General features: G+C 43.1%; 1 protein-coding gene across 1 annotated transcript; it reads right to left on the bottom strand.

The window, feature by feature from the left end:
• Positions 1-2,590: 2,590 nt before the first annotated feature.
• Positions 2,591-18,159, bottom strand: marchf11 (membrane-associated ring finger (C3HC4) 11; the record flags this gene model as incomplete). The annotated part of the gene is made up of 4 exons (XM_083990709.1): positions 2,591-2,913; positions 4,378-4,570; positions 11,605-11,760; positions 17,752-18,159. 4 exons carry the CDS (start codon positions 18,157-18,159, stop codon positions 2,591-2,593), a joined length of 1,080 nt encoding a protein of 359 aa, XP_083846835.1.
• Between the last annotated feature and the right edge of the window lie 1,928 nt (positions 18,160-20,087).

Raw genomic sequence — 20,087 nt, forward strand, 5'->3', positions numbered from 1 at the left:
GACAGATGTCGCTATGCCAACACATACACACACTAAGATAACAAAGTTAAAGTGACATTCAAAAATGTCCATAATATTTGCTGCTTTTATCTTTGTGTGGGAAAACCTCCAAAGCTTTCTGACATCAGTGTTTTTTTGTTTAGTTTGTGCTCATTTGAAATCTGTCTAAACTGCTGATTCATGCATCCTCTTCCTCGGTCGCTTCCTGGGAGATACGAGCTCTGTGAAAGTAAAACAGCATGAAGTATGAAGGTTAATGATTTATTCATTGTGTATATGTGTGTGTGTGTGTGTTTTGTGCCATAGCTCTAGGAACCCTTTGTACAGAACAAAGCAGATTTATCCCCACAAAAACACAATGATAACAGTGACACAGCGCGCTCTCTCTGCCTCATTCTCGATGTGGTTCAGCAGTTTTGGAAAAAGCTCCGGTTTGAAACTCTAAGATACAGTAGAGCATAAATGAAAAACAGCAACTTCCATGGTTCTGTTCCTCAAGCAAGAAAACCATCATTCAGAATCTCATCTGTAGTTTCACTGATAACTAAAACTCTCGTGAGCTGTGGTTTACATCGACCAATCAGTTTCCACTGTGTCATTTTCAATGGGCACAGAAACTCTGGTATAGCAGCTACTCATGTCTTTTAGAAACCAAAGAAATATGGCACTTCTATTAGTCCACCAACCACTAACTTGCCTGAAAAAGCTCTAACAGGTCGTCATGAGATCAGAAATTAGAAGAAGTTCCAGTTGTTTCATTAATTCTCCCTCCGTGTTTCTCGAGGTAAACTCCAACAACAAGGAGATGTTGTCATGGTCCAATAGAAAATCAAATGATATGCTGACGATGATGTGTAGTGTGATTATAAAGCAGCTCTAGGTTCTATATTAAGTATCACAGAGAAATGCACACAGCCTCAAATCAAAAACCGATCCTTAAAACCAGCCGTCAGGACTTCCTGTCACTTTGGGATGTCACAACAAAGCCCCGCCCCCTCACCACCTGGACCCACCATCCAAAGACTTGCAGGATTTGGTTTCTCTGAGTGTTTCATTCTGAAATCTGCTCTGTCTTTATTGGACAACTTTAGAAAACAGACAGCCAATCAGAAGGGAGTCCCAAAGGCTCCTCCTCTGTTCTGATTGGCTGGCACCGACCTGTTGTTACTACAGCTCCAGATAGAAGCTGAGAGAGGAGATGGAGACTACACTGAGATGGTTTTGTTTTTTGTTCGTTTTTTGGGTTTTTATGACCTCACCTCTTCTAACACAGACACGTTTAAGCTTCAGTTTTCACCACTGAGTCTCTACACACCTTTAACACCTTGATTAGATGTATAAAAGTTGTTTTTTTTGCACCACAGGCATCTAGGAATGGAAGGTTTCACTGCCTTTTACTAAGTGTTTGCTAATGTGTGACTGATGAGCAAACTACACAGAGAAAGTTACAGGTTGTTGATTTCAAGAAGAGTTTCCATGAAGTCCCTGATCTGTTTGAACCCACAGAAACCAAGGTAAAGGTAAAGCTTCATTCATTATCAGTCTATTTGTAGAAATTGGAAATTGTGCAGTTACATATCAGTACCGTTCAATTAAATTATAGGAAAGTTATGGCACTGGAAAAGAAATCGTTACCAATATATCCAAAGATATTTTCAAGGTACTTTGTGTCAGCACACGTCAACCTTAATGCTGCATTCATGTCATGTGGTAACTTCTGCAATCGCCAGTCAACATCCCAGTCAGGATTATGACTAGGAAACTCTGAATCTCCACAAATTCAACCTGAATGTAACTCAAAAATAACTGCAGATGCCATAAATCAGCTAAAGTCCATCAATTACTGTCAAATAAACCATCGTGAAATGGGATTATCACATCACCAGTGCCTGTAAATCTGGTTATCTTCCACTTCTATCACTTCCCTCAGTCCCACATGACATGAGTGCTGCACCTTGGTGTGGGAAACAGGGGAGCACCAACACCACATGTGAGCTGATTTTTTAACCGTTGCACTGCAAAAACTCAAAATCTTACTTATCTTACTTATCTCTTGTCTTATTTGTAGTCAAACAAATCTCATTATACTTAAAATAAGACTCATCACATTAAAAAGCAGCTTGTTTTTAGACACTTTTTATGTCTTTTAAGCATATTTTCACTTAAAATAATCTGATAGTGGAGCAAATTTTTCTTTCTTATTACAAGCACAAAAAAAATTCCTTTCGCTGGCAGATTTTTCTACATATTTAAAGTGAAAATTATCGAAAAACAAGTTAATTTTTAGGTGATGAGTCTTATTTTAAGTGGAAAGAGATTAGTTTGGACTAGAAATGAAATAAGACAAATATTGTTGGAAAGATTTTGAGTTTTTGAGGACCGGCCTCAGAGCAGATAAACAACTGTATTTTTTTCTTCTTTTTTTTTTAGGAAAATCGTAGTAGGAAGAGAAAAATCTGCAAAGAAACACAAAGAGATTGTGTGAAATCCCAGCGAAGCTCAGGTTGTTGTGCCACCGAGTACAACCCATCAGATGTTTTATTCCTGCATAAATACCACCCCCACCCGCAGCCCTGCCCCCGCTCAGGGTTTAGACCGATGTCACACGAATGACGACCTCTCCCGAGTCACTGTCCTGGCTGAGGTTGTTCCGGGCCAGCAGGCCGGGGCAGAACGGGGCCAGACACAGGCAGCTCCACGGCCGCGGGCCCAGCTGCGTGGACTGCAGGGGGGCGCTGGGGCCGAAGGTGACCAGGGGCAACCAAAGCGTCCTGGGGGCCAACGAGGAGTGGCCGGTGCTCGTCTCCTCCATGTCCTTGGCCTTGTCGTAGCTCTGAACGTCCCAGTGGAGGTTGACGGCCCGCCAGCGCATGAAGACTTTGTACACCGCCGCCCCCTCGTGGACAATCAAGCCTGTTACAACCAGAACAGACAGACATGAATAATGAGAGTGAGAGCGTGAGTCAGCTGCCCCAAGCATGTGTCCTTACACTGCAAAAACACAAATATCTTACCAAGAATATTTGTCTTATTTCTAGTCAAAATGTCATTTCTAGTCAAAACAAATCTCATTCTACTTAAAATAAGACTCATCACATAAAAAGGTAGCTTGTTTTTTGGCAATTTTTACTTATTTCAAGCATATTTTCACTTGAAATAAGTAGAAAAATCTGATAGTGGAGCAAGTTTTTCTTTCTTATTACAAGCACAAAAAACTTGCTTTCACTGGCAGATTTTTCTACTCATTTCAAGTGAAAATACGTTTGAAACAAATATAAATGATCTAAAAACAAGTTCATTTTGAGGTGATGAGTCTTATTTTATGTGAAAAGAGTTTAGTTTTGACTAGAAATGAGACATTTTGACAAGAAATAAGACAAATATTCTTGGAAAGATTTTGAGTTTTTGCAGTGTAGGGGGCGTTTACAGCAGATCCACATCAGGCAAGTTGTCTTTTCAAAATAAGAGTAGTGACAGATATAATGACGTTAGCTGAGAGTATCAGAGAGGCAGAGCAGAAGTTTTATAACCAGATGGATCAAAAAGTAAGAGAGATTTTCTGTCATTTATAACGATCACTTTAACACAGTGGTTCCCAACCTTTTTTAACTCGTGACCCCATTTTGACATTACAAATTTCTGGCCGACCTGTCAATCAAGATGCGCCAGCTCAGATATTTTTCTATGCTGCATTTTATTTGAACTCAATTTATATTCGAGAAAGTGAAAGTATAGAATACAGTTTTTTAAGAATGTGTGTGGTGTTTTTAATCATAATTTTAGAAAGAATAATAATAATAATCATCATCAGACATTTCAAGCAACCCCATTTGAACTACAGGCGACCCCACAGGGCTTCCTGACCCCAATTTTCCACGATGGTGGACAATAAAGTTTTATTGTATTGTATTGTATTGTATTGTCCCGGTTATAAAATTACAATCTCAACAGCAGTGACTGTTGATTGATAACACGCCATCCTTGTTTCACTCACTGTTGGAATAACTAACCTGAAACTAAAGAAAAATGACCAAAATCTAAACATTTTGATTCCAAATGTTCAAATTTATAGAAATTTTAAAACACAGTTTATAAAGAACAATATTTCAGTAAGTGTCAGTGTCAACGACAGTGATTCTCAGCACAGAAAAGTTTCTGCAGAGATGGTAAAGGAAGGTAAACAGGAGCTGCTGGTAGCAAATTCATTAGAGGTTTACTGTCACCGTTTTGCTAAAAAAGTGACAAAAAGCTAAATAAAAACAGGGTTCAGGTTGTGCAGCAGCTCGCGGGAGAAACTGCTCATTAAACCACCCTTCATGTATAATTGTCCTCAGGGGGACAGGAGAACGGTGTGTGGTGTTTTTAATCCGTCCTCACCTACACACACCAGGTCCATGAAGCCGTACATGCCGTAGCAGATCTGGAAGAGGATGTCGCGGCGCTGCCACACGGCCTGCGGGCTCAGAGCCGACCACAGCAGCCACGAGATGCTGGCCACCAGGAAGAGGGAGCCCAGGAACACGGCGATGATCTGCACCTTCTCCACCAGGGTGATGGTGATGGACTGCCACTGCAGGAGACCAGACAGGACAAGAAGTGAGCTGAAGAACAGACATAGGACCATTATTTACTGTATGTCTTTCTTTCCTGAGCTAATTGCTTATTCAGGGTTCCCACTCTTTTCTTGAAATCATTTTCCAGGACTTTTCCAGGACATTTTCAGCTGCTACAGTCTGACAGACTTGGGGCCCTAATTTCTTGGCGCAACTCACGGGGGCGCAGCGAAGCGAGCCCTGACGCAGCTGGCGCAGTGGCATTTTCCTCCAGTGCAACAAGGTGCGCAGCGGATTCGGTAAATTGGTGGACTGCTGTGCGCTGAGATGGGAGTGGTCGCGCAGCAGGGGGAGGTGTCGACAGATTCGCCGTGGCGCAGTGACAATTTGTTGCCGATAGACCGCGCGGAGAGTGCGCCGAAAGCTCGCCAGCTCCAACCTGGTCTAATGTCAGCGCAAGGCGAAGCGCAGCCAGCGCAGTGGCAATTTGACTGCCCAGCGCGCAGTGCAGACACGTCACCAAGACCTCACAGGCAGATTTCCACACTTCCAGGCACATTTAAATGCAATTAACAATAATAATAATAATAATAATAATCACAATAACCCCTATTTATTGTATCTGAATCAGCACATACACCTATATCTATATAGATTGTCCCGTCACACTGATGACCATCAAAGGCTGTCGGCATGCGTAATGGAAACTCAGCCTGACTGAATTAACACAGATGAAACCAGGGAGGGACTGGGACAAAAAAGCAGCCGTGGATGTCCCAAGAGCAGGTGTTGACACTACACACTGTGCCGTTGCAGATGATCAGCTATTTATTTATTTATTTATTTACTTATTGATTTATTAGGGGCCAGCGCCGCATCGTCACGCGACCATAACAAATACAACTGAAAACAAATAAACTATCATCTCTCACAGCAAACCACAATCAGCCTCGGCACCATAGTGAGCAGATATTAACATCTCCATCTCAGGTAAATTCTAAAGAAAAAAGAAAAAGAGAGACGCTCCGCGATGCCTCGTTACGCACAGCTGTTTGTTATGTTGTGATCTGTGCACACTTGTTTAAATATAGGTTACTAAATATGAGTGTCTTTATTAATGGAAAAGGGCTGTGTGTGTTTTTTTTTTTGTTTTTTTTTACTGGGCAACAGCAATCTGTCAGAGCAAACATCATAACCTCCTCCCTCCCAGACTACTTTTGCACCATCAGCCCGTGAGGTCTGTTCGCGCGACCTGACACTGCCAGCTTGGACCGGACCAGAACATCAGTTTCCTCCCGTCTCACTTGCTCTGACAGATTGAGAGCTGTTGCCCAGTAAAAAAAAACAAAAAACAAAACACACACACCCCTTTTCCATTAATAAAGACACTCATATTTAGTAACCTATATTTAAACACGTGTGCACAAACAGCTGTGCGTAATGGATGCATCGCGGAGCGTCTCTCTTTTTCTTTTTTCTTTAGAATTTACCTGAGAGGGGAGATGTTAATATCTGCTCACTATGAGCACTATGCCAGGCTGATTGTGGTTTGCTGTGAGAAATGATAGTTTATTTGTTTTCAGTTTTATTTGTTATGGTCGCGTGACGATGCGGCTCAATAAATCAATAAGTAAATACATAAATATAGCAGATAATCGTGTAGTGTCAACACAGCAGTAATCCATCCTCATCTTTCATCTGTGCAGCCTTTGATCTGTCATCAGTGTGACGGGACAATCGATATACTGTAGATGTGCTGAATGTGTATGCTGTAATCTGTATGTGCTGATTCAAATCTTCTCTTCCACGGTGAAATCAAACGTCCGCCTTGCGCGCGCGGCGGATTTAAAGGTGAGGAGAGGAGCTCATTTGATTGGTGAAGATCTGACTCGGCTGTGTCAAACCCACTCCACGCCTTCTCTCCACCCTCTATTTCATTTGCGCCGGTGGGAGGGAAGTAGGCGGGATGCGCTCCGCTGCGTCTCGAAGCAAAATCGCAATCTGCTCCTGGCCACTCCCCGTTGGCGAAGCGAAGGCGAGGCGCAGGGCAGATGCGCCTCGCCTGCACCTAGTCTACCAAAGTAGAGCCCTTGATATTAAAGGGATAGTTCACCCAAAGTTTAAATTTAAATTTCGGCGTAGCAGTGCTTGTCCATATAACGTTGCAAATGGATACCAACTGTCTTCGTAACAAAAAGACACACCAAAAACCATCCAAATACCTCCACGCTGCTCGTATGTAATGTCTTGTATTGAAGCCCTGAAATGCGAAATTGTCCCGAAAAAAATTAAATAAGTCTATTTTTCAAGCTTGTTTTGTAGCGGAAGCTTCTCGAAGCTCCTCTTCCTGGTTCGTCAAATTTGGACGAACGGGGAAGAGGACAGGCCCTGGTTCGTCCAAGTTTGACGAACCGGGAAGAGGAGCTTCCGCTACAACAAGCTTGAAAAATTTCGCATTTCGGGGCTTCAATAAAAGACGGACATTAGATACGAGCAGCATGGAGGTATTTGGATGTTTTTTGGTGTGTCTCTTTGTTACGAAGACAGTTGGTATCCATTTGCAACCGTTATATGGACATGCACTGCTACGCCGAGACCCCCTGTAACTCAGAGAAGCCACGGAGGACTCTGAAACTTCTCCCAGCCCTTAGTCCACATGAGGGTGAGTAGATAATGAGTGAAATTTCAATTTTGGGTGAACTATCCCTTTAAGACCATCGCCCTGTCCCATTCATGCTTTGGAGAAGTTGTAGTTCGACAGTTGTACTTTATTTTGTACATTGAACCTATTTGTTTCTATATTTATTCTCTTCTCCCCCCCCCCAGAAGTTTGATTTAACGGTGTGCAGTCTATGGCTCTAACTTATCTATGAAATAATATCTTACATGCTTAGAAATTACGACAAATTTATCAAAACATGTTGTTTTTGTTTTTAAATTGCACCTAAAACAGCTCTCTTTTCTCGCTGCAGGCACATCTTTGGAAAAGAAATCCTTAGCAGGGTCTGAAAAAGTCAAATCGAGCTCTGGTAGCTGATGTCACCATGTGATAAAACAAATGTCCAGGACATTTGACCCTTTTCTCAATTTCCATGTGTTTTCCATGACTGGATAATTGTATTCAATCATTTCTATATGTATGTCAGTGTTTGTTCTCTGTATTTTGTCGCTATACCATCTTGTTCTGTTCCCATCCTGAGTATCAGCTGAGGTGAGGAGATGAAGCCTGATGTGGGCGGGGCTCAGGGTGATTGACACACAGACTGTAGAGTTCATCTCAGCTCTTTCAGCTCTTTGTTTTGTGTTTTACCGCCCACAGGCTACAGTTTTATTCACAAACCTGGTCGACAAACCCAGTGCATTTATCTTCAGTCTTTGCTGTTCATCTCCTCTGCTTAAATTAGCCATGTTACTGGGCCTATAGGCACACACTGACCACAGCTGGAAAAAAACCTCATCAGCCAGAATAGGACAGAGAAGCTGCTGCAGCTCGACATAATCTCCAAAAAAAAGAGATAAAGGTGGCAAAGAAGATGAAGAAGTAGGAAGAGGCTGTAAGAGAAGAGGGAGGAGGAAACACGTGTTTGTCGAGATTAAATCAATAAGAAGAGAAAACAGGAAATGGAAGAGGAAGGCAGAAGAAGGGAGAGTAGAGAATCGGCTTGATGAAATAACTTGGAAACAGGAAACGACGGTGATAAAGAAGGAGAAGATGATGATGATGATGATGATGATGATGATGCTGGTTTTCAGACTGTGTGGACCGAAGGCAGAGCCTCAGCTGTGTGTTTGCTCAGTCTGCCAATGACTCAAGTCCCATCTGGAGCAAACAGATCTGAAAAAGGGGCCCAAATGTTCTGCTGCCACAGAGACGACGACGACGATCCAAGGACGGAGATATTTATAACGAGCCTCGGTCTGTTTCGGCTTCGCAGGAACCCGACGAATCCAAACCGGGACGGTCCAACGCCTCGTTATCTGTCTCTGTGAACACTGTGGAGAAGACTCGGTGCTGCTCCGACACAAAGATGGAAGAGGGTTGAGAAAATCAGAGCACAGGAGGAAGACGTTCAAAAATCTATAGTCAGTAATGAGGCTGATGGAGTCTGACTCTTCCCACAATGCATCCTGTCTGTGTCTTTCACTGGTTTAGTGTCATCGCTTGAAACTTTTCCACAATAAAATGTCTAAAAACAACCAGAGCGCTGTTCCTCCATCAGCACAAACTGTTGCTGATGCTGCGTTTCATTGGTCGCCTGTCGATGATTACCTGTAAAATGAGCATGAGTCTGACAAAAGGAGTCGCATTTTTAAAGGGATAGTTCAACATTTTGGCAAATTGGCCCATTGCCATAATCCCTATAGTCACAGCAGTAGGTTCGTTACCTTTAATTGTCGGTGCAAGCTATTTTTAGAACGGAGGAGCAGAGCCGTGAGCTGCTCAGAGCTACGCTACGGAGGCTCATGGGATTTCTTGGTTTCCCTCATCAAACTCATCAAATACACAATCCAACAACTCCACAACGCTCTGGTGGACAAGTTGTGACCTGCACATTCACCACGCTATGAGATAATAACACAACGTTACCACACAGAGTTGTTTTAGAGGGAAATACAGAGACTGCTTGATGAAAAACCGTCCCTGAAGGCAACGCGCATCAGCGGTTTTGCATGAATTTCCCTCTGAAACAACTCTGTCTGGTAACGTTGTGTTATTATCTCATAGCGTGGTGAATGTGCAGCTCACAACTTGTCCACCAGAGCGTTGTGGAGTTGTTGGATTGTGTATTTGATGAGTTTGATGAGGGAAACCAATAAGTCCCATTAGCCTCCGTAACGTAGCTCTGAGCAGCTCACGGCTCTGCTCCACCGTTCTAAAAATAGCTTGCACCGACAATTAAAGGTAACGAACCTACTGCTATGACTATAGGGATTATGGCAATGGGCCAATTTGCCAAAATGTTGAACTATCCCTTTAAGGATTCAACTTTTTGCACTTTACTCATTTTCAGGTGTTTTTTGATTTTACTTGCGAGGCACTGGATGATTCAGCTGCAGGTGAAAAAACCCTCCTGAAAGTTAAACGACCTAAACAAAGGTTCAGCAGCTGCTTCAGATCCAAATCACTCTGTTTCCTGTTTTAAGTGAGATTATGTTAGTGTGTGAGCAGGTTTGGTTTTCTCCTTCCTCCTCAAGTTCATCTGTTATTCTGGCAACACCTCCGCTTGTGTTAAAACTTGAATCACATTTACAAAGGTCAGTGTGTGTGTGCATCAGGGGCAGATTTGTCCACTTATTCCTACATTGTAAAGCCATAAGTCATTCATTAAAAAGAAAAAAAAACAATGATCATCATTCACAGGGGCCGAGAAGAAGGTGATAAATGGAGATAATCATCACAGAGATATTCACATCGATACTGGGGGTTTTGAAGCTGATTTCCTGAAGTGATCCGTTCTGCAGGATCCGTCCTCTGACAGATGCAGGTGGGTTTATGTTGTTGTCAGTTTGCCCAGAAACTGCTTTTATCACCACTTCAGCTCCGTGCGGCTGAGCTGAGAAAAAGCTGTGAATATTTCTGAGCATCAGTTTTCAGCGGTGGAGTCGATGACAACTCTCTAGACTCATGTTTACTCCGTCTACAGGACAGAGACTCTGTTGGACATCTTCTAGAGTGAGCTACACTACATCTCTTTTCACAGCTGCACAAAGTGTTTCTAGAAAAAAAGCTGCAAACAGAGACTTCAAGATGTCACCAGATAATCTGATTAGTCATCATCAAACAGGCCTGAGGGACCTCAGAGTCTGTCAGTGGCCCCTCATCAAGATGACTCTGATGATCTTGAGGCGTCATCTTTGAAAAGACTGATGATCCATATGCACCAGTTACACCATCTGATAATCTGTAAACTGTCAAAGTCAGGACACAATCTGTTTGTGTTAAAGCTCCATACAGTATAAAGGTAGATGTTTGTGTTAAAGCTCCATACAGTATAAAGGTAGATGTTTGTGTTAAAGCTCCATACAGTATAAAGGTAGATGTTTGTGTTAAAGCTCCATACAGTATAAAGGTAGATGTTTGTATTAAAGCTCCATACAGTATAAAGGTAGATGTTTGTGTTAAAGCTCCATACAGTATAAAGGTAGATGTTTGTGTTAAAGCTCCATACAGTATAAAGGTAGATGTTTGTATTAAAGCTCCATACAGTATAAAGGTAGATGTTTGTATTAAAGCTCTATACAGTATAAAGGTAGATGTTTGTGTTAAAGCTCCATACAGTATAAAGGTAGATGTCCATGTGTAGTGTGATTATAAAGCAGCTCTAGGTTCTATATTAATACTGTGAAAGTATCAAAGCCTCAGTCCACAGAGAAATGCACACAGCCTGTATTCAGAAACTGAGCCTTAAAACCAGCCGTCAGGACTTCCTGTCACTTTGTGATGTCACAACAAAGCCCCGCCCCCTCACCACCACCTGGACAACACCATCCATAAACTTTGCAGGATTTGAGTGTCAAAAATGTGCTGTTGCAGCTCCAAAACTATGGAACGATCTCCCCCAAAACATTAGACTGGCCTTTTCTCTGCCGGTTTTTAAATCTCTTCTTAAAACCCACCTCTTCTCCTTGGCTTTTGTTCCCTAGTAAGACGTTGGCTTGATTTGATTAAATTTTTTAAATCTTATTTTATTGTTTTTTATTGCAAGGCTATTATTTTACCCATGTTGTATGCCTTTTAGATTATTTTATCTGTTTTTATATGTAATTTTATGTCTTATGCACTTTGGTCCTCTGTGGATGTTTTAAAGTGCTCAACAAATAAAGTTGGATAGGATTGGATTGGATTGAAAAAATAGTCAGTCAATCAGAAGAGAGCCTCCTCGCCTCCTCTTCTCTTCTGATTGGCTGACATCGACCAGTTGTTACACTCCAGAGAGAAGATGGAAAACTACGCTGAGATTAATTTTTTTTTTTTAGATCTTCTCATGGGTCAACTTTTCAAAATCAAACAAAGAAGAAGAGATTTCTGTTTCTTGTTTGTCTGTTTTACCTGCCACGGTCTCTTCATGTTGATGGCGATGACGTGGAAGCGATAGCAGCAGAGCTCACAGGTCCAGCAGCCGCGCTCGCTGATCCACTTCAGCAGACAGTGTTGGTGGGTGTAACGCACCGAGCCGTCGCACCGACACGGGTTCAACAGGTCGCCCTGGAGACCGGACAGAGGGTTAGGGTCAAGATGAAAGCTCATTAAAAGCCATTAAACTGTAGATCAACAATAAGAATAGAACTGAACCACCAGGAATGTTTCTGTCCTATTGTCAAACGTTATTATCTATTTTATGATCTGTGTTGTTTTAATGCTGGTTTCTGATTGTGTTTTTACTTTTATTGTTAAAGCAGAAGTAAGCGATCCGGTCGTTTTGGCTAACTTCCTGTCAGCCGATGGAGTTAGCAGTCCCCGCCCTCGTCCCTACATCACCACATTCACGCGCATCCCTTGGCTGCACACACAGAGAGGACCGCCCCTTTATGCCGTTCTCTCTCCTCATTGGATAAAGGTTGTAGGATACAAGGAAAGTTTTCTACAGCAGAGCAGAGCAGAGTGACTGACAGACCCGTGTTTCAGACCAAACACTCTATAAGTGATTCCCGTCAGAAGATATGACTATTTAAGACTTATATTAACACAAATATTCCGCTTACTTCTGCTTTAACTCCGAGCAGGTTTGTGTTCATTTAAACGCGGCAAAGGCTGCAGAGGAGATGGATGAATAAAAGAAAAAGGCAAAAAAGAAAAAGAAAAAAAGAGGGCTCTCACACCATCCCAACAAATAATAAGTACACTGGACTTTGCTCGCTGTCGATTGACCACTTTGTGACCTTGTGACATGTCAGGCTACAGGAAGAGACTGTTGTTCACTCATGATTGGCAAATATGGACACATGTGCAAACACACACGTAATCTATATGTACTGTCTAGAGCTAGACTGCAGCTCTATGTGCTACCTACTGCTGTAACATGTTATGTCAAAATGTCATAAGTAAAAGAAGTCAAAATGTCATAAGTAAAAGAATGCTATATCAAAATGTAAAAAAGAAAAAACAAACGAAAATATTATGATATGATCTGCACACTACCTACTGCTGTAACATGTTATGTCAAATGTCATAAGTAAAAGAATGTTATATCAAAATGTAAAAAAGCAAAAACAAAAGAAAAAGATTATGATATGATCTGATTATAAAAAAGATTTTATTCTGTGGGTAATGGGGGCGGGACTAGATAAGCTTTTGCTTCTCCCGCTTTCCCTTTCGGCCATGTGTATTGTATTACTTGAACTAAGATGAAGTGTGATGATGTCTGATGATTTAAATTGACATGCCCGAAATAAACAAATTGATTGATTGATTGATTGATTGATCCTCTGAACGGCCGTAGAGAAGATTTCCCTGCGCTGTCCTTCTGCAAATACCCAACTATTTAACCTGGACACCTGCAGAAAACAAAGCTACGACTGAAGGCAATTCCTACAGGGGACTTTATGCTATATGCTAGCTAGCTAGGATAACAGCTAGCTACCAGGGACTTGATATTCACATCTGGTCTCGTGTTTCTCTGACTCGGACCACTCCCTGTGGCGGATCAGATCAAATCAGACCTCGGGATCTTTTTTTTTAGGAATAAAGACCAAAACTATCTTCCTTTGGATCAATATCAGAAATGTCTCTGTGGTATTAATCATCCATCTGTTTTTCAAGGTCTGTGTCAAATTTCCCATCATCTCAAACCTCTGTGTTCAGGGCGCAGTTTGGCCTTTTTTCTTCTTTCTTCCAGCAGGTCGGTCGTACATCAAAGAAAATACATGACTTGTTGGCCACAGGGCTTTTGCCAGCACCGCTCAGATCAATGATCATTTCTCAAAGCTACAGTGCTCACGGATATTAACGGCCGGATGCAGCACGACATTAATCATTACAGCCATATATTTGCTTTTTCTTCCTGGAGGCATTCCTCGAGCAGCCATTACTGCAGCGTTGACCCGCCGGCTGGGCCATGAGTGGCATATTAATAGTATATTAAGGTCAGTGGTCAGCGAGCTCGTTTTTCATCATGTCATATTAACCTTGTGGGTTTAAAAGGACCTGGGAGGCTTTCGCTTGAACGAACTGACACAGGTCAGCTACGCACAAAGGCTGTGATTGATAAAAACCAACATCAAGGACTATTTTAGTACATTTCTGATTTCTCTAAGGCGACACTGACCGAAACGTCCCACAAATTAAAGAACCGCAAAAGGTCGGTGGATTCCTGAGTCTATACAGGACGGACGGCGAGGCCTCGGCTGAAGGACGGAGTGAAAACTGTGTCATCTGCATCTTTTTCTTTATAACAGGGTCAAGATACGGGAACCACAGGGAGTGAGACACAGTAATAAAAACACAATAATGATCTGTTATTAACTCTATCCGTCACTGGGTTGACGGAGATTTAATAGATCCGTGATGAAGTTGTTTTAGAGGGAAATTCATGCAAAACCGCTGATGCGCGTTGCCTTCGGACAGTTTTTCATCAAGCAGTCTCTGTATTTCCCTCTGAAACAACTCTGTCTTGTAACGTTCTGTTATTATCTCATAGCGTGGTGAATGTGCAGGTCACAACTTGTCCACCAGAGCGTTTTTGAGTTGTTGGATTGTGTATTTGATGAGTTTGATGAGAGTAAACCAAGAAATCCCACGAGCCTCCGTAACGTAGCTCTGAGCAGCTCACGGCTCTGCTCCGCCGCTCTAAAATCAGCTTGCACCGACAAATAAAGGTAACGAACCTACTGCTATGACTATAGGGATTATGGCAATGGGCCAATTTGCCAAAACGTTGAACTATCCCTTTAATAAACGCCTCGTTCTCACTCCATCAGATCAGACGTGAATATTCAAAGTGTCAGATTTCTGCTTGGCAGTTTTTCTGATCACTTGCTGAGCCCTGCAGCCTCGTATCGAAATCAAATATCAGTCTGGACCCGGAGGCAGAGCTATTAGATTAACTCTGCTAATCGGCTGTAGCCCACGTTCAGGAGACAGGATATTCACTTAGGCCTTTACCGCCCTGACTCCTTCTCTTTCCTTTGAGCTCTGCCGGGGGTGGGGGGGATGAATCGGCCGCACTGTCACGGACCAAACAGGCCTGCGTGCGTGCGGGGTGTCAGGTTTCAGACACGGTTGGACAGAGCGTCCACTTGTCCCTGGCTGCTGGTCCACACCGGGTGTCCACCCAGCAGCTCCAGGAAGACGTGCAGACAGCGAGACTGAGACTGACGCATCGCTTCTTCGGTTGGATGCTTAATGCACAGAGATTATGAGTCAGCCGTGACACTGTGGATGGAGTCTACTCTATGAAGAGCTGAGCTTGACTCTGGCCACACGTCGTGAACTCTGACAATACAATATGTAACAGACGGATCGGATGAATATGTTGTTGCTTTTTTAAATCCAAATTGGAATTGGTTGGAATTTATCTACATTTTTTTTTAAGTTGCTGTTAAAGGTCCAGTATTGTAGAAAGTGGGATGCTCTACCTGTCATCTTATTTAATTAAGTAGTCAGTGTTCAAGGTGGTTCATGCATATAAAAAAAAAAAAAAAAATGCACACAGCCTGCTCTCAGAAAACTGAGCCTTTAAAGCAGCTTTCAGGACTTCCTGTGACTTTGTGATGTCACAACAAAGCAGTCGTTTGCCTCTCTTCTGATTGGCTCACCCAGAGAAGCCTGAGAAAGCATATGTAAAACTGCACTGAAATTATTTCAAACATATCTTAAATGTTAAATATAGATTATTAAAATATAAAAATATAAAATTGAGTTGCGGGTGCATTACCCTAACATGCAATATCCCTTTTTTTTTAATTATAATTAGCAAGAATCTGCTTAATGTGAATATTTTTTTAACTCTGCTGTGTATTTGTTTTGTCTTTTTTAATATCTTTTCAAAGTAACTCTGCATTTAAGAGTCTCATTTTTGTTTTTGTACTTGTGCAATGACAGTAAAGGTTTTCTGATTGTGGAAAATGCTAAAATCTCACATTTTCAGAAAGACTTTAGAAATGTTCTTGATGCTCTTATGAAAAGCTCAAACCGAGGAGCTGATGACGCAGCTGGCAGCTCTTTAAACCGTAGCACCGCCTTTGATTTACTACTGAATTTGCAAACCACCGCTAAGCAGAGAAGTGAATTTACACTGAAAAGTGGTTGTGATGCTTTTACAGAGTATCAGCATCTGCTGCTCTGCTCTGATCTGATCGGTGGCATCTCATCATCATCAGCTGTAAAAAGCATAAAACCTGCAGTTTAAAGAGTTTTAAACCCCCACGGAGCGCTGCAGCAGCAGATAGTTCTGCTCCTCTGCACTTTAACATCATCATCGCTGGGTTTTACAGCTGTCGGGACGGAGACACTGATCCTGAATGTAAATGAAGAAGCTACTCAGAGAAATATTACATTTTCACAAAGATAGTGACTCATTGTTTCCCTCAGAAGTCATCCGGTGTGGTTCCCGGTGATAGCCTACTGCCGCCTCCCACTAATAGCTGCGTTTTCATGAATCACCGACACGTGACACCTGTTTACAACTGACTGGAAAAGACAGGAACAGGAAGGAGGAGGAGGCCGGTATTGAATTTGTGGTTTTGCTAAAACAGAAAAATATCTATGTCACCACACCGCCACACAGCTGAAATGTTTGCTCTTTCTCTAGAGTGCAAAAAAAGCAATTAGAGACTGAGTTTAACCTGCTTTATAATGAAACATGTTGGTTGTTGATCCTGATCCCAGTGGAGGGAAGTGAATATTTATCTTAAACCCCAAATCTTTCCAAGAATATTTGTCTTATTTCTTGTCAAAATGTCTAATTTCTACTCAATACTAACCTGTTTCCACTTAAAATAAGACTCATCAACTAAAAATGATCTTGTTTCTAGGTAATTTTCACTTGTTTCAAACAAATTTTCACATAAAATAAGTAGAAAAATCAGCCAGTGAAAGCAGGTTTTTTGTGCTTGTAATAAGAAAGAAAATCTTGCTCCACTATCAGATTTTTCTACTTATTTCAAGTGAAAATATGCTTGAAAGAAGTAAAAAGTGTCTAAAAATAAGCTACTTTTAATGTGATGAGTCTTATTTTAAGTATAACGAGATTGTTTCGACGAGAAATACGACAAATGTTCTTGGTAAGAGTTTGAGTTTAACGTCTTATCACCCTGACAGTTTATAGGACACAGTGCAAGTCGTGGGCCTGGTTAGCAGTCACACACTTTACTGATATTGCACAGTGTGTCAGCTCATTAGAAGATGGTGCACGAGTCAGGAGAACTTGGTGCGACCATAATGAATGAATGAATGCATGATTTTACAAAGTGTAGTGGTGTGACTTTATGTTTTGTGATGGTGAACTGTTCCTCTCAAGGACCCATGAAGGTTTTCCTGGGATCAGCTGCTGTGTCGCTGTCCGTGGTGCTGAAGCCACTGCACCAAGGTCAGGCCTTATGGAAATGTGACTTTATATTTCTCCCCTTCTTTTTACACTTTCATTGGGTTTTTTTCTGGTGTTTTGATTTTAATTTGTCAAACATTTGTTCTGGAGCTGACTCTGATTGGCTCTCCTCGCTAAACAAGCTATTGAAATCAAGACGTCCAATCAGGCCAGTTTCAGAGTAGTGACCAGTGAAGCATCCACTCAGCAGGTTTACCTCATTTTAATTGCTGCTGTCAGCCAATCACAGTGCAGTGTTCCCTCACTTCCATCCAATTTAAATGATGATACCCTAACATGCAATATCCCCTTTTATTTTATTATAGAATTAGCAAGAATCTGCTTAATGTGAATATCTTTTAACTCTGCTATTTGTTTATGTCTTTTTAATATCTTTTCAAAGTAACACTGCATTTAAGAGTCTCTACCTCAAGTTTTTGTACTTGTGCAATGACAGTGAAGGTTTTCTGATCAGCATGTGACCTGTGAAGCCTCCACTCAGCAGGTTTACCTCATTTTAATTAGGTGTTGCTGCTGTGCTGTCAGCCAATCACAGTGAGGACTGTTCCCTCACTTCCATTCAATTCAATTTAAATGCGACGATTCACAAAACAAAGAAAGAAAAAAAACAGATGTCAGAGCAGCTTCAACCTGCATGTCAGGGAACATGTTACCTGCTCTGCGCCCTGGAAGCAGATCCTGCAGCTGGGAGTGGGGATGCAGGTTTCGCTGCTGCAGTTTGAATGCATCGCCGGCTGCTGCGTCTTGCACGATGACGAGCCCCCGACCGCCCCGTCCTCACCGGAATAATCCCCCCCGTTGTCCTCCTCTTCCTCCTCCTCCTCTCCATTGAATGTCTCCGCGGTGCATGAGTCTCCTCCGTCCTCCTCCTCCTGCTCCTCCTGTCTCCGCTCCGTCTCGTCCTCATCGTCGGGATGCGGAGGAGCAGGAGCAGGAGGATGAGGATGTCCTTGGGAGCCGTGCGGTTCTTCGCCTCCTCCTTCCTCCTCCTGCTCCCAGGTGTGGCGGATGGTGGCAGTGCCTCCACAAGCTGGACCCGCCTCTCCCTCCTCTGTGCTCATAATAAAATGAAAAGTCGTAATAAAATTGCATAGATGCCCAGTGCAGCACAGTATATATCTATCTATCCACCACCAGCAGCAGCCAACACAGCAGCTACAACCACCGTGATGTGATGTGATGCCGCCTTCAGGCTCCCAGATCACGGTCGCTCGCTGTCGGGAGAAGAAAAAGCCGATGATCCGTTCCCGCGGATACCGAACTGAGCCGTGCTGCTGTAGTAGCCGGATCGGATCGGACCTACAGAGCAGCAGCAGGCCGGCAGAGCTGCGGATCAGCCGCCTCGGTGCTGCTGCGTGTCCATGCAGCCTCCATGCATCGCATCGCAGCGCAGCGGGGCTCGACCGTCCTGAAGCGCCGCGGATTCCCCTTCCTCTCCTCCTCTTCCCTTCTTCCCTTTCTCTCCCTCTCTTCCCTTCTTCCCTTCCTCCCCCTCCGCCTCCGCCTCTTTAGTCCCCACCGAGGAAGCCGTGAGCTGCACAGGGTAAAACCTTCTGAACGGGACAACCCCCCCTTCCCCTTCCCCTTCTTCCCCCCTGGCCGGGTATAGTCGCCCCTGCTGAAGGGCTCTTGAGCAAGAATCCTCCAAGTCAGCAGCAGCAAGTTCTCAATCTCAGATGAAGTCCTCCTCTCATGCAGGAAGCAGAAAAGACCATTTCCCCTGAGAGATGACCAATCAATCACATTATTATCCCATTAATATGATGGAGGAGATAACTTTCCAGACCCGTGCACAGCACAGCACAGCACAGCAGCACTGGTTCTGCACAGCACACAGCCGCCTGGAGGAGAGAGATGAGCTGCATCACATCCACATCCACATCCACAGCAGCATCAGCAGGAGGAGGAGGAGGAGGAGGAGGAGGAGGAGGCTGGTCAGTCCTCCTACAGGTCACAGGGTTTCCGTAGAGATCACCAGGTCCTGGGAGGAGTCTCAGTGTTTCCCTTTCTTAACCTCTTCAGGTGGTTTTGGTGGAGCGAGCCAGTCTTCAGTCTTCAGTCCTGCAGTGATGAAGGAGCCTGGAAAGTTTCTCTTGACGGGGTGTTGAAGTGTCCCTGAAGTGGTCACATCACATGGACGGTTCCTATAATGCCTCTAACAGGATTTCATGCAAGCTGGATTTTTATTCCCTCTCCTCACTTTACCACTAATAATGGAGGTTTACAGTTATATAACAGCAGCAGCTCACCGGTCAACAAGACCAGCGCTTAAAAAGAAAAACCCAAAAAACATTGCAACATTTGCATTTCTGAAATAAAAACTGAGTCCTCCAAGACACAAAAATGAGGATTAGCCAAATCACCAATCAAGACTGACAGTCACAGGTGGTAAAACCAGTTGGAGAACGGGGCTGCAACAATAGATTTACCATTAATAACTCACTGAAATCAAATCACTCATAAAAACATGGAACCAAAGGAGCAGCAGGTTAGAGGAGTCGTGATCTGGGTCTTTGCTGCTCAGAAGCTAAAACACCAAAGTAAACCCACCACAGACCGGCTTCAAACAAAGAGAAACCACTTCCTGAAGTGGCCAAAACCTTCATCTGGTCTGAGCTTGAGCGGCTTTTTCATGGGATAGTTCAACATTTTGGCAAATTGGCCCATTGCCATAATCCCTATAGTCATAGCAGTAGGTTCGTTACTTTTAATTGTTGGTGCAAGCTGTTCTTAGAACGGCGGAGCAGAGCCGCGAGCTGCTCAGAGCTACGCTACGGAGGCTCATGGGATTTCTTGGTTCAGAGTTGTTTTAGAGGGAAATTCAGAGACTGCTTGATGAAAAACTGCCCCTGAAGGCAACGTGCATCAGCGGTTTTGCATGAATTTCCCTCTAAAACAACTTGTCCACCAGAGCGTTGTGGAGTTGTTGGATTGTGTATTTGATGAGTTTGATGAGGGAAACCAAGAAATCCCATAATGAGCCTCCGTA

The sequence above is a fragment of the Trachurus trachurus genome (assembly GCF_905171665.1).
Source record: "Trachurus trachurus genome assembly, chromosome: 17".
Classification (NCBI taxonomy): Eukaryota; Metazoa; Chordata; class Actinopteri; order Carangiformes; family Carangidae; genus Trachurus; species Trachurus trachurus.